The sequence below is a fragment of the Seriola lalandi genome, unplaced genomic scaffold (assembly GCF_002814215.2).
Source record: "Seriola lalandi dorsalis isolate HSWRI2012SDOR001 ecotype SW California unplaced genomic scaffold, Sedor1 jcf7180002054358, whole genome shotgun sequence".
NCBI classification, from domain to species: Eukaryota; Metazoa; Chordata; class Actinopteri; order Carangiformes; family Carangidae; genus Seriola; species Seriola lalandi.
In genome coordinates this window covers 91,680-106,692 of record NW_019524911.1, presented here as the reverse complement: position 1 = coordinate 106,692, position 15,013 = coordinate 91,680, and the positions used below count along the sequence as shown (strand labels likewise).

General features: G+C 41.6%; 1 protein-coding gene across 1 annotated transcript in view; it reads left to right on the top strand.

The window, feature by feature from the left end:
• rnf123 (ring finger protein 123) overlaps positions 1-15,013 on the top strand; it is a 121,821-nt gene that overhangs the window by 101,963 nt on the left and 4,845 nt on the right. Inside the window, exon 37 of the mRNA XM_087174504.1 lies at positions 12,358-12,443. Coding sequence (XP_087030630.1) covers positions 12,358-12,443 — 86 coding nt within the window. The remainder of the gene's footprint in view (positions 1-12,357; positions 12,444-15,013) is intronic.

Sequence of the window (15,013 nt, the reverse complement as noted above, 5' to 3'; positions counted from 1 at the left end):
TTTAACCCCAAAATTTAAGATACTGGCAATGATATATGTCTTCCTAATTTTTTTTTTTTTACCACAACTTTTCCAGCTTTCGACTTTTCCTCTTAATAGAAATGAAAATTACTTTTGATCTCCAGTTGTGTCAAAGTCTTTGTAAAGGAAAAAACTCAACTGTGCCAGATATTGAAAAACTACAGCTTCAAGTGTCAGCGCAGCTCAGTCTGAATGAGAGGCAGTGAAGTGAGTGTCTGTTATTAAGTCAGCATCTTCTATCAAAGGAGGTTTCATTAAATTGGTTGTCAAATCCAGGAAGTTTAACATTATAGTGTGACATCTCTTGCTTACACCAGCGCTGCTGCTGTCAGCGCTAACAGACCCATCACCCTGACTTCCTGTTTACACTCAGCAACCGACATGTCTAACACGTCTCGCTGTTAATCTGAGGAGCAGGACCACTGACCCTGACTATTAAAAAGTAACAAAGAAAGACGAGAGGGAGGACAGAAGTCGGCTTCACCCAAATGCTTTCATGTTCAGGATTACAGGAATTAATTTTTTGCCCTTTTTCACTCTTCTTTTCTTCTCTTATCTTTTCTTCACACATCAGTGGTTTTGACCTTTTCCACCCAAGACACTGTGTGTTCCTTTCTGCACAATGTGACACTGCTACAGACAGTTCACTGATTGCGGGTTTAAAATGATAAAACTGGACACGGTGGATGACAAAAGAACACATTGGAACCAAATGTACGATCACGGCGGCTTCATTTGTGTCCTGCAGACACTTTGCTGTTTGTCTCCTTCTTTCTTCCTATTAAAAATATGGATATCAGCTTTAATAAAGCTGCCAAATCAGCCTCTCTCTGCAGACATCCACATGGCCAAACACAACGTCCAAATATTCCCAACCGTAAACCAGACTGTGAAGCATAATTATACAAGCGCATACAACAATGTTCCCCCGGGAGCTCAATAGAATCGTATTATTTATGTGGAACAATGAGCGGTCCAGACTCAAATTATCCACTGCCCACCACAGGAGGCCGGACGAGGGGGCTGACGGTTCCAAACTTTAAAATAAATCTTCAAAATTTGAATGAAAATTATACTTTTGGTCCTTCTTGTTAAGGCCTTTGATTAATTGGTTTAACCCCGAGGCTGCGGTGTCCCGGCATATTTTAGCAGAGACAACCAGGATGTCATTCACGCCAACATTTCTATCAAATAATGTCAGCTGCGGTTCGGCCCTCTTATTACACACGTCATCCACACTTGGCCAAACTCCCGGAAAATACGTTCTCTTTAATGCCCATGGCATTTCAACTCCTGAGACTCAACAACAACCAACTACATTTAGGAGGGAGGCTTATTAGTTTTTCCCAGTGGGCGAAAAATGTGTTCATACCTTTAGAGATCTTTACAAGGACGCTGGTCTCTGATCTTTCCCTACTTGAGTCCGTTTAAAAGGCCCTTAGACGTCCCAGAACTGAGACCTGATCTTGACTGGGGCTTGGTCTGGGCTAATGTTCTGCTGGCCTCCGATCACCAACAAATGCACCTGAACTACGCTCACAGGACTTACCTTGCACCCAGAGGGCGGCACTTGATGGGTTTCTCAGCTGATGCCCAATGTACCCAGTGTTACCCCGGGGGCTCTTGGTACATTCCTTGATATACTCTCTGAGTTTCTGCCTGTTGCTCGTTTTTGTAACGGGGTCTCTTCTCCTCTCAGTTGTCAGATATATTATCCTTGACTACTCCAGTATCTGTAACTGCCTTACTCCTGAATGATTTATCTCGGCTGTCGGCTCCTGCGTGCCACAGAAGACTTATTCTTGTGACATCACCCCGACAATCTCTCTGAGCAACTGGGTTCTCATGTTTTTGATGTAATTTACTTGGAGTTAAGAGTCCAGTATTGTTTTGTGGGAGTCGGCAGCTGAAAAACTGAAGGAGGGGCTCCAGCCATCTTACCCGGTCATGTTCAGTTCGCAGTTTTTCTTCTGTCATTTTGCACTCATGGCTTTTTGGCTCTTAATTAGCATGTGGCTTGTAAATAAATAAAACATTTAGTCAAAAAATATGCACAGCAGCAGCTCCTGGGTAATTATGAATTGCTTGGACTTTAGGTTAATATTATTTTGTTTTTTTATCATACAGGGTCTGTGTCAAAATCGTCTTAGGACTGAAGCTAAAGAGTGTTTTTGTTCGGTTTATAAAATGTCAGAAAATAGTGAAAATGCTCATAACAATGTGCAAAAAGCTCCCGTCTTCATATTGCTTGTTTCTTGTCCGGTCAACAGTCCAAAATCCAAAGATATCTAATTCACAATAACATTTAACAAAGAAATTAAGCACTAACTCGTATTTGAGAAACTGGAGGTAGGGATTGTTTGGTATTTTTGTAAGAGAAAATGACTGAATGAGTTATCAGAGTGTTGTTGATTCATTTTCTGTAGATTCAAAGTTGTTTTGGCTCCAAGTAAATGAACCAACTTCGCTGCATTCAGCAGAGAGCAGACACAAACTGCTCCAGTCCTTCATCTTCATCACAGTTAGTTTTGTAGTTTTGAGACAAGTAAAAGTTTGTAAAAAATTGTGTTTGTCTAGCTAAAAAAAAGTGAAGTGGTTTGACTGAAAAGGAATAAATTTAAAGAAATTTAATGAGAATTTTGATTTATACATGTTGTAAAATTGTTTCAATATTTAAGCATGTAATTTAAAAATGGTAAAATACTGAAATTTCCAGAGTCGTGCTTTTAGTGCTGCAGCAAGAAACCTGCTTCCTGGTTAGTTGGTCTCATTTGTCACTTTCCTGTCTGTAATATTTTTCTTTTACAACTCTGAGCTCCATCTGGTTTCTGCTCAGTCAGCGGCTCTGAGTCTGCAGCTGCAGCCGGACACTCAGCAGGGTTTAGGAGAATATACAGTCAGACTGTTACAGTGCAGACGCTTTAAACCTTCCTGACGCCTGTCTCAAGCTCAACACACAACTCTGAACACCCACAAAACAAAGCATAATGATACATACAACTCTGAAACTGAAGAGTCAACAGATTACATTCACTTTGTTTCTTTCTGCTCAGGTGATTTGGCAGGTTTTTGTGGCTTATTCGCTGAGGCAAACACAAAAGCTGTTTTTTTTTTTTCCCCCAATAATCAATCACAGCTGATTGTAGAATATGTGAAATGGCTTCTCAGTTAAATACCTGCAGCCATCAGCAGCAAATAAAGTTTATTTTCTGTCACAGTAAAGTGTGTCTCTTTGGGTTTTGGACTGTTGTTTGGACTAAACACGTTTGAAGACGTCACCTTGAAAACTTGTGGGGGACGTGTTTTGTAGACTGATAAAAAAAAAAAAAGAAAAGAACTGACTGATTAATAGAGACGATAGTTACAGCTCTTTTTCTGTTGTTCTGCCTCTCATGATTCCTCCTTTAAACCACCCCTCCCCTTCCCATCATGATAATCCCCCGTCATCTGTCCCTCTCTGTGTTTCTCCTTCACCCATGCTGTTGATATTTGCCCTTCTCTCCTTCACAAGCCGCCACACTTCTTTATTTTTGGCATCCTTCGACTCACCCGAGACCAGACACATTTTCCTCTCCTCCCTGTTATCTCAGGGTTCAGATGATCACTGGCTCCCTGAGCTCCTCCACCAATCACATCACCCTCGTCCTCCTCTGGACCCCGCCTGTTCTCAGACCGTCTGCTGTCAGGACACATGCGGCCTGCAGGGCGAGCACACACACATTCACTTTAATACTGACCTCTCTTGCTATGTTTTCCCTGCATAGGACAGATTGCGTTGTGATATTTGTTTTATTCCTGCCCTCGACAGTCTCTCTGAATCAGCTGACACTGTATGTCATGGCAGGTTATGTCTGTATTTGGGTTTTGGACTGTTGTCATGTCTAACCCCAGCCGAGGTCACGAGACCCCTGGGTGTGATGGTTGATGACCAGCTCTCCTTCTCTGACCATGTTGCATCCGTCACCGGGTCGTGCTGCTTTGCACTGTACACCATCAGAAAAAAATCAGGGCTTACCTGACTCAGCACGTCACCCAGCTCTTGGTCATGGCCGCGGTTATCTCTCGCCTCGATCACTGCAGTGCCCTTCTGGCGTGCCTCTCTTCACGCACAGTGAAACCCTTACAGATGGTCCAGAATGTGGCAGCCCGTCTGGTCTTCGATCCGCCTTTAAAGAGACATATCACGCCACGACCCATCGACCCACACTGGCTGCAGATGGTTGCCAAAATAAAATTCCAGTCACTTCTCGGCCACTGTGTTTCTCCAAGGAATGTCGTCTGGCATTTCCGTCCTTACACACAAGGCAATCCTATGCACTTTGACTGTACTTCTTTACCTGCTCTCTAATGCTTAGCACCGACACGGAGGTTTCCTTCTGCACTGACGCTCTAGTGATGTCCCTCACCTGTAAGTGTCTTTGGATAAAAGCATCTGCCAAATGAGTAAATGTAATGTAATGTATTTGACTATGATGAGAACGATGAGAACGTTGCTGCCGAAATTGGTGCTTGCATCAGAGCTGAAATTTAAAGTCTCTGCTGTTTCTACTGTATCTGAAGGACATTGGCAACTTTAAAATGTATTTAACAACAGAGACAATTCAAAGTGCTTTATATGAGGCACAGAAATACATTAAAACAATATTTCCAATCTTTGTAAAGACGAAAATAAAATAAATTCAAATATAATAATATATAATAATAATAATAATATAACAAATTTTAAATAGATACAATTAAATAAAATACATATAGACAAAAAAAAAAACAAAAACCAGACAGACTTACCTACGGCTGTCTGTCTATCATCATTCATCCTCTCAGGAGGAGATGAGAGGTCAACATCTGTCTGCATCTTTTCACTTCCCTCCTGTTCAACACTAATGTCGATCATTCGTCTGTGTCTCGGCACTGACCACAGGGTGGTATACATACACACACACACACATACACACACACACACATACACACACACATGAACACATGAACACACACACATACATGTTTGGAATTTAGAAGTTCCATCAGGTTCCCAGACTCACACAAAGGTCACTTATCATGAGTTGACATGGCTGGTCCTGCAGCAACACACAATGTGAGGAGTCGGACAGTCTGCAGGTTCATTGTGTTTTGTGAAGAAACCAGTTTAAAGGTTAATGAGGCTTTAAAGCTTCAGAGAACCTCAGACTGAATATTTCAGCTGTGAACTGGAGGAAGTTTGAACATTTTAAAGACACAGATGTGAGGATGAGGAGGAAGGAAGGAAGGAAGGAAGGAAGGAAGGAAGGACACAGGGCACGGTAGTTTAAAGTTTCTGTCTCCTCAGTTTGGACAGAAACCTGATCGTTCCCTGAAGAGTCTGTGACACTGACACAGGAAGGACAAACAGTAACAGGAGAGGACAGACAGACGGACAGACAGAGTTTAGTTTTTAACAAGGCCAAGGGGATGTTTACTCAGCCTGTTGCAAACTACCGTCACTTTAGTGCACATGTGGACACCAAAACAAAGACAAGGTATAAACAAAGGTGTTTAATTGATATGACACGTACTGTGTTACGTTGTATTATGCTGCAGTTGTTTTGAGTCAGAAAGAAGGACGCGTAGGTGTGCTTGTGCGTATGAATACGGTAGTGGCGCCGATAGGAAAATGTAGTTCCAAAGGAAAGGGCTGTGTGACGGCAAGATAAGCAGTGAAAATATTCAAAATGAAGCGTACACTTAAACTCTCTAAACTGCTTCTCTAAACTGACAACGTGCTAATCTGAATCTACTGCAGGTAACACACTGACTGTAGATAAGTACCTCACACAACCTCTCGTCAAATAACCCCAACTGTCACTTTAAGTGTTACCAACTGCTTTATTTTTATTTTTTATTTTTTTCCCATAAGTTGAATTTCCTGCTGCAGTGTTCACTGTGATGATAAATCAGGTCCACACAGATATTTTTTATGCATCTTACTCCTACCTACACATTTTTATATATGTGCAATAACGGCTAGAGTTTGCACTGGCCCAGTAAACACTGATATTAATCTGATGTGGTGGAGGAAGGAGAGATGCAACGCTGCAGAAACATTTTCACAGATTCTTTTTCTCCTAGAAGGAAATTGAAAACCAAAAAAGGGAAAATTAAAAAACAAAACAAAACGTCAAAACAGACGTTGGCTGACATTTCTGTTTTTCACATTAATTACTCATGGACAGATTATGAAAAAAGCCCCCCACCCTCCTACACAGGAGCCCAAACTGAAAGACACAAAAGGACTACAAACAACATGTCTTCTCTTGTGGTCATTGTTTCTTTGTGATTATTTTGTGTCTCTTTGTGGTTGGTTTGAGGTTCAGTGATCCATCCACGCATATACTGTGTCCATCTGACGATGGTACTGGAGGGAAACACTTGTCCTCTGTCTGCTGTGTGTGTGTGTGTGTGTGTGTGTGTGTGTGTGTGTGTGTGTGTGTGAGTGATGAGATAGCCCTCAGCAGTGAACAGCAGTTCCAAAAACTTTCATCTCCACTGGCCATAAAATCAGATCTTTGTTGTCTTCTCTTTTTCTTTATTTCCACCATCTGTCTCTCACTCTCTTGTTTCCTCTTCATCCTTCACTCTCTCTTCTCTTCTTCCTCTCACTTCCTCTCCCCCTTTGAACTCTGTCTGACTAAGAGGACTGAGCACAGTGGCAATGTTCAGATATAAGGCTTACAATCGTGAGCTTGTGTTTGACAGCAGGATTTTTGAGCAACTGAAGCTCTGTTACACTTTGATTCTTACATATTCCTGCAAGGTGCTCTAGATACAGCTTAATAGATATAATGGTTTATTCAGGCCATTACTGACAGTACAGTCGGTTGCTCCTTTAGAGCTTAATTTAAAGAAATTTTAATTTCCTTTGAATAAGTGAAGCTTGTTGTCCCCAGTGTTGTGATGTTGTTTGTAGCAGCTAGTTGTTCAGAAACTGGACCTCTGCAGACTCTAAAGGGGATTTAGTTGGGACGGTAACTGAGGCTCATTCTTGCCAGAGTTACAGATTGCACTTGATCGTGTTTGGGAGGTGATAGAGAAAAACAATCCTGTGCAGCACTTCACAAATCTGAGCTATGTTTAAACATCTCTTCACACACCTGGAGGTTTGCTGAGAGACGTATGATGAAACCAAAATGAAACGGCTGTGTCACAAAGTGCTGTCTGGGAGAAAGTTCAGAGCTCAGACTTCAAAGTGAGACTGTGAGAACAACATGAACCACAGAAGCAGCCAGATACAGGCAGGACACCTGTTTTAATGAGCCACAGACACGACTGCTGATTCACGATCCAACTGTCGAGTCACATCACAAGAACATCCTCAGATCCAGATGTGCAGACCTTATTTAGATGTGGCTTTAATTGGGCAAAATGGGCAAAGTGGTTCGTGCCAAGCATACACCTGTCACTCAAAGCGGCCACGCCCTCAACTATGTATAACTTTATGACTTAATGAAATTTAAACGAGTGAGTTATATAAAAATTCGCTTCTGTACAGTTGTCATGAAGGAGGAAATTAGCTTTAGAGACCAAAACTGTTTTTTGTACCAGGCTGTCAACATGTTCACTTCTGCTGTAAAGTCGGGCATTTTAACATGGGAGTCAATGGGGGCTGACTCACTGTTGGAGCCAGCCTCAGGTGGCCATTTGAGGAACTGCAGTTTTGGACACTTCCTAGGTTGGCTCCACTTTTCAGCCATGGAGGTTGCCACTTACGTGTAACCGCTGCCGATTTTTGTTGATTTTATCAGACAATGTCACAACCATGAAATACAGATGTTATCAGCCTCACCAGATGTTGCTGTGATGCTGTTTTATTGTTGTTTATTTAATTGTTAAATTGAAAAATAGTTTGAAGAGATTAACCTGTTTTCATGTTGTCCAGGTGTGGACAGACCTGTCAACAGGAACTTTTTTATATCGAAGAATTAAAGTGTTGAAAACAAAGCTTTAAAATAACAAGCTAGAAAAGAAAAATACAATTTCCACCACATGTACTTGTCAGACATGTCAATGTTAAACACGAACTGTCAGAGTCCCGGGAGAATAGAGGGAATATGATGGAGGAGAAGTCACAGATTAGTTTGTAGACTTGAGTTGATTTTGGAAAACAAAGATGGCATTGACTCCGACAGAAGATCATTTCTTCATCAATAGTCTCAAGTGCTGCAGGACAAGATGTTCTGGTTCAGGCTGACAGCTGGAAAACATGACGCCTCTGTGAAATGAGGGAGCTGAAGAAAAACTAAAAGCAGAGGGAATAAAGATCGACTTAAGTGAACACGGTGTCAAAGGTTCATCTGTTCAGAGACAATCAGCAGAGCGGAGAGGAGAGACGATAAGCAGAATGAGGCAAAGAAGATTGATTTTTCTTTTTTGAATGGAGGGGATTAACGGAGGCGAGGCGAGACGGGGAAACAGAAGAGAAATGAGAATTGATGAGGGAATGGAGCGAGGGTCAAAGGTGGAGGAGCAAAGGGTGCAGCTAATGACATGACAGGAAGACAATGGAGTGGAGGGAACAGGACAAGGAGGCAGGAGAATAAGACATCTACCGTAAGACGTCTGCATCTTCAAACTGTTTTCATGTGTAAACAGTCTGCGTCCACACCGACTCCCCAGCTGGTTTTAACAGAGAGCTCTGTCCATCACCTGGACAACATGAACTCAGGTGAATCTCTCCTTCAAACTCCTTTTAAAGATGAACAACAAAACAGCACCACAGCAACATCTGGTGAGGCTGATAACATCTGTAATTTATCATCAGAGTCCTGCCAGCTGCTCTGCTGTGTGTTCAGATATATTCACACCGCGTCTACATCCTGCATTGTTGCCAACTTTGCAGGTTGGGGTCAGATTTACCCTTGAGTGAATTTTTTTCACTCTCAAAAAAAAAAAAAAATCACCTAGCGACAAACACCATGGATAAAGTTGCAGGTCTCCATAGCAGAGAGTCGACAGTGGCAGATCCAGGTGTTGATGGGTTAACAGCTGCACGCTGTGTGGAAACACAAGACGGGAGGACAGAAAGAGGGGCGGAGTCTGAAGACAAAAAGTAAAAGTGTGAGATGCGTTAATAATCAATAATGACAAAGTGAAAACATATTTTTAGATACTTTTGCAAATTTATAAAAATCAAAAACTTAAATCTCTCATTTGCAGAAATATTCAGACACTTAATTCAGTTCTTGGTAGAAGCCGGTTTAGCAGCAGCTCCAGCTTCCAATCTTCCTGGGTAAGTCTCTACAAGCTTTGCACACCTGGATTCGGGCAGTTTGTCCCATTATTCCTGGCAGATCTTCTGAAGCTCCGTCAGATTGGATGAGAAGCAGCTGAACTGTCGTCTTCGAGTCTCTCCAAAGATGTTCTGTGGCGTTTAAGTCTGGGCTTTGGCTCGACCACAGACTTGTCCTGAAGCCTCTCCAGTGTTGTCTTGCCTGATTCAGGTCATTGTTTTGCTGGAAGGTGAAATCGTTGCCTCGGTCTCAGGCTTTCATTCGGGGACCTCTCTGTATCTGGCTGCATTCATCCTTCACTGTAGTGATGGTTTGGGGCTCTGCTCAAACTTCAGCCTCTGTCTCATCAGACCAGAGAGTCTTTAAATGCTCTTTGACAAACTCCAGCAGGCTGTAATGTGCCTTTTACTCAAAGTGGCTTCTGTCCAGCCACTTTACCGTAAAGGCCTGATTGATGGAGCCCTGCTGAGATGGTCGTGCTTCCAGCAGCTTCTCCATATAGTTGATTAATCGTTTCGGTCATTTTTTGGAAGAAAATTGCAAGCGTTATCTTTATTCTTTTATTATATTTTACATTTACATTTACATTTTTCTGTTGGGGTTTAAACAGTTTCCTCACACTGTGGTTATAATTTATTTTGACTTGAAGCTAATATTCAAGCCTTTAGGGCTAATTCAGGTACTTCATAGTGCACAGTATATGTCTATGTTAGGTGAATGCTGACTCAATCAAACAAGCATTTAGTTAGACTTGTATGTTTTGGTATGCCTGTATTATTATGCCCATATCTGTGGCGTTATAAAGCCCACAGGCGTCGGTGCAGCTCAGGAGGTAGAGCAGGTCGTCCATTAATCAGAAGGTCAGTGGTTCGATCCCAGGCTCCTGTCCAGTCTGCGTGTCAAAGTGTCCTTGGGCAAGATGCTGAACCTCAAATTGCCCCTGATGGCCGTTCCATCAGTGTATGAGTATGTGAATAAGCACTTTAAATGGTCTCTAAGACTAGAAAAGTGCTATATAAGTGCAGTCCAGCTCCATCACGGCTGCTGGAGACACTCCGCTGCTGGTTTAGTTGGTTTATTGATGTCCAGCGGTCCGTGACCGCAGCATCTCACTGTGGCTGTTTTTCCTCGCTGGGTTTTATTTTTACCAACAGCAGCTTGTGTCTCTGAAGCCTGACATTCACTGAATGTAGATACACACCTGTATTTGTTGGCAAATGACATCAAATTGATCTTGAATGGTTTCATTTGTGACAGATTTTGTCTTTAAAGTAGATAATAATGCTAGCGTTACCTGCCTTGTGTTGACTGCTGCTCACGTCACCATGTGTTGCCGTGTAAACGGTTTGGATGTTGTGGTTGTGGTTGAAAGGATTTACATGGATCGATGTGATACAAACGTCACACAAAGAGTGTTTCAATACTGCCTACACTGAACATTTCATATTTCAGGTATTGATAATTCCTTTTATGGTTGAGTTGTGTTGAATTATCTTTGGCCACCTACGATGTGAAGACATTACCTACACTGCACACATGTGTTGTGAGGAGTCAACAAGGCCTGTGTGCATCAGACTCTGTGGTTTTACTGTGTTTGTTGTAATTAAAACCCCTTTGGTACTCGAGTCTGAATTGTCTTATCCAGTGTAATGAGCAGGAATAATTTTCATTTTTAATTTTTGTTCAATATTTTATTCAAGAAAGAATGAAAATGAGTTAATAGACGTTTGTAGTTTAAAGACGACGAGAGGAAAAGTATCTGAAACAAAGACATGATGACAGGAGACGTTAGGACAGAGAGAGACGGTTTAAGAAAAAGAGGGAGAATGAAGTGTTGACTGGAGGAAGTGATGCAGCGAGAGGGAGAGCGGGAAGAACGGTTGTGAAAACATGAAGTGAACAGACGGGATGAAAAGTGCAGACGAGCAGGAAAAAGGCCGCGAGTGTGAAGAGCGGGTGCGATGGTGACGTTGACATCCTCAGCCGACGTGTTTCCCTCTGCACCTGAGGTGTTAACGCACATCTCCCATGATGCACTGGGGCTAAAGATGCTAGGAGGAAAGTCATTTGTGGTGTTACTCCAGGTTTATGTAGGGTGGAGATATTTATTTATTCATTAATGTGACTGACTGAGGTGGATCCTGAGATGGTTAAAGGAGCAGCTCAACATTTAGTGGCCTCCTCTTCTTCTCCTTCTGTCTGAGGGTCAGATGTTGATGACCGATGACCGATACCTCTCTGTCTGAATAGTAAATACTAGTGAGGTAGATGTTCAGTTTGTAGAAACGACATGTATGTCAGCAGAACAGTGTCCACAGAGAAACCTCCAGTTATTGTTATTCCAGCCTGGAAGCGTCTTCTGCAGATGGTTCGCCTGGTGTCCGTCTGGTAGTCACAGCATTTAAATCTGTTCCTTTTGTTGTGTTAAATACTTGGAGTGGTTTGTTATTGGTTAAGCTTCATTATAATTCTGGTTTAAGTTCTAGTCTACACTATGAATTCACAGTGAGAATTACTTTTAAAACAAGAATCATTTTGACCATATACATTCAACACATTATCACCACGTAGAATGAATGTGTGTCGTGTTCTGTTGAATGTTCAGTCGAACTTTTTCGAATTTGATCTGACTGTAAACGGTGGCTGCGCTGTGTTTGATTGTGTGGTGTGTGTGTGTGTGTGTGTGTGTGTGTGTGTCAAAGCGGCGAGGCTGTGCAGGTGGTGCGTTAGAAATCGAGTATGATGCTGAATCTCTGTCAGCTTATATTCAAACAGCAGCAGGCGGTGGTGTTTCTGGGATAAACTTTAATTCATCTTTTCACAAGTACTAACAGACACTACAGAACATTTTTTACTTGGATTCAGCCACAGCAAAGACGTGAAATATGTGTTTATTAGGCTGTAAAATTTACCAGACATGGTGTCAAGTCAACTCGCTGAAAGCCCTGCGGCTCATAACCGCCTTAAAACATAGAATCGTCAGTTTTTCATTTTGTTTTTTAGGAGATGTTCATCAGTGATCTTTAGAGGTGGATTTAGTTTAAAATCACCTGTTTTCTTTTCTGTCCCGCAGCCGACCAGTGAAGAAGACCTCTGCCCCATCTGCTACGCTCACTCCATCTCTGCCATCTTCAAGCCCTGCTCCCACAAGTCCTGCAAGTGAGTCTACACACACACACACACACACACACACACACACACACACACACACACACAGGAGCTTTCGTCTTCAACACCACACAGATTTCCCCCCCAGATATCATGAAGAATATGAGGAAAAAGGTTGATGATGAATTCTGTCTCCAGCTCCTCGTTTCTGTTGCTGTGTCAAACCTTTCATCTGTCAGTAATTATCTCACTTCTCGGTAGGGCTCGGTAAATTCCAAGCAGCCGGCTTGATATAATTGGAGATGTCGCCATGATTTGCATTGAGGGAGCTGATAGAACTTTGGTTGCCAAGCAGAATTACTTCAGTTTTATCATTGTTGAGTTTGACAGCATTTTAGAACATCCGGGATTTAATGTTTGAAAAGCATATTTATGTAGGAATATTTATATAGGCCACCTCTCAGGGCCACATATCATATCTCTGATTTACTTGTAGAAATCACACTGAGAGTGAATTTAGGACTAAATATACTCTATACTATTGACGAGCAATATTGACGAGTGTTAGTAAATAAGACAAGGTTGGATTTATTGGGAGACACATTAGAGTCATCCTCTAACCCTGCACCAAGCTAACGCGATGGGGACCAGTCGCTCCATCAAACTCCTGATGAGAGCGAATAAGACGATGTGACAATATCTGAGCGTTACTGAAGATAATGTAATTAGTATTTTCCTAAATGTAATCCAATTACTGCACGAATGATGAGATGAATGAAGAAAACAGCAGGTTTGCATGTGTAGGTTTTATGTGTCTAAGCGTAATAATAATGTAGATAATAACTAGTTACAAACGTCTATATTCAAAAATATGTCAAAATTAATTATAGTGATTTTTTCCTTTTATGCTCAGATACTTGAATAATTTAAAAGTTTTTACACATTTTGAATCAGCAACTGAATAATTCATCACATTATGAAATCTCTCTTATCCCTCAGCTCCTCCACAGCAGGTCAGAGGTCAGGGGCAGCTTCAGAAATGTCTGGTGGGGGGGGGGGAGTTTAGCTTTAAACGCTGAGCTACAGACGCAGATTTCACAGAACTTTCTTAATCCAATACATTAATAATTAATGAATAAAAGTCTTGTAACAAGAAGTGCATGCTTGTACATAATAATTTTTAAACGACTGGCCGGAGCCATAATCAAGTGCATGATGTATGTGGGCAACAAATAAAATGAACAAAATTTGGATGATAATAACAGAATAATTTATTCACTTAAAATTTCAGCACAACTTCTCAACATTTTTATCAACAAATGACCTTGATATTAAAGGTGATTAACTGATAATTGACTAATTATTGATTTCCCTACAGTGTAAACGTCTTTAGTTCTTCTGTTTAAACAAATGGTAAAAAAATTATTTTTAGAAAATTACATTTAGAAAAGTAGATTTATTCTACAGGAAAATGAAATGCGAGTCTGGTCTCAGCAGCACGCGCACACACACACACACACACACACACACACACACACACACACACACACCGACTGAGTGGCTCAGGCTGCTGCCTTCAGGCTTTGAGTTGACAGCGTTTCATTCATGTGAAGGCCTCATCGATTCAAACAGCCGACACACACACACACACACACACACACGCACAAACTTGCATTACAAACATGCATATGTAATGCTCAGAATATATGTGCACATCAACGTCACTGTATATTTGGAAAATACATACATAGACATGCACACACACACACATACAGATGCGTGTGTGTGTGTGATGGTGTGAGTCAGCTGTTTGGTAACTGCTGATTGCAGCTCCGTGGGCAGCCGACCTTGGTCCAGATCATATCTCAATACATATTTCATGTTATCCTGGAGGTGCGCTTGATTTAGTTTAGCTGGCACGCCGGTTCAGCAGGTGTATGGATTATCGTGTTGCTGATTGAGAGCGCTGTCGAGAGGAGGAAACCATACAGACCTGAGCGGAGTCTAATCACCTCCGAGGCCAAACTCAAACTTTTTCCTGTACTGTTAATCCTCCTGTATTTATTTCTAACTTCCTTCTTCTCAGTAACTTCACCCTCCTGTGGAGCTCCACCCACACAGAGGTTGCCTTGTAGCTCATACTTTAACCTGAAAGTAGTGTGGCAGATGCTGTAACGCTGTAGGTGTTTAAACATGATTCCAGTGTGTAACAGCATGATTGTGTTTTGGGCGTCATGTGTAAATGTAGTTCTTATAGCAAATACTAAATAAATAGATAAACGAATATTATTATTAGTAAAATCTGTACAAAAACAACGAATCGCAGTTTCACAGTTAAAACAAACAAGATGTAACGTGTTCATCGATGATCTTTAGAGCAGCTGGTCAGTGGATTTTGTTTCCCTTGGACAGAGGCAGGCTAACTCTTTCCCCCGGTTTCCAGTCTTTATGCTAAGCTAAGCTAACCAGATGCTGGCTGTAGCTTTGCATTTACTGTACAGACATGGGAGTGGGATCAATCTAAACAGAGAGAGAATAAAGATGATTTCACAGAATGTCAAACTATTCCTTTAAAGCTATAGCATGTGTTAAATTTGAACTGCATTAATTAACAGATGTTT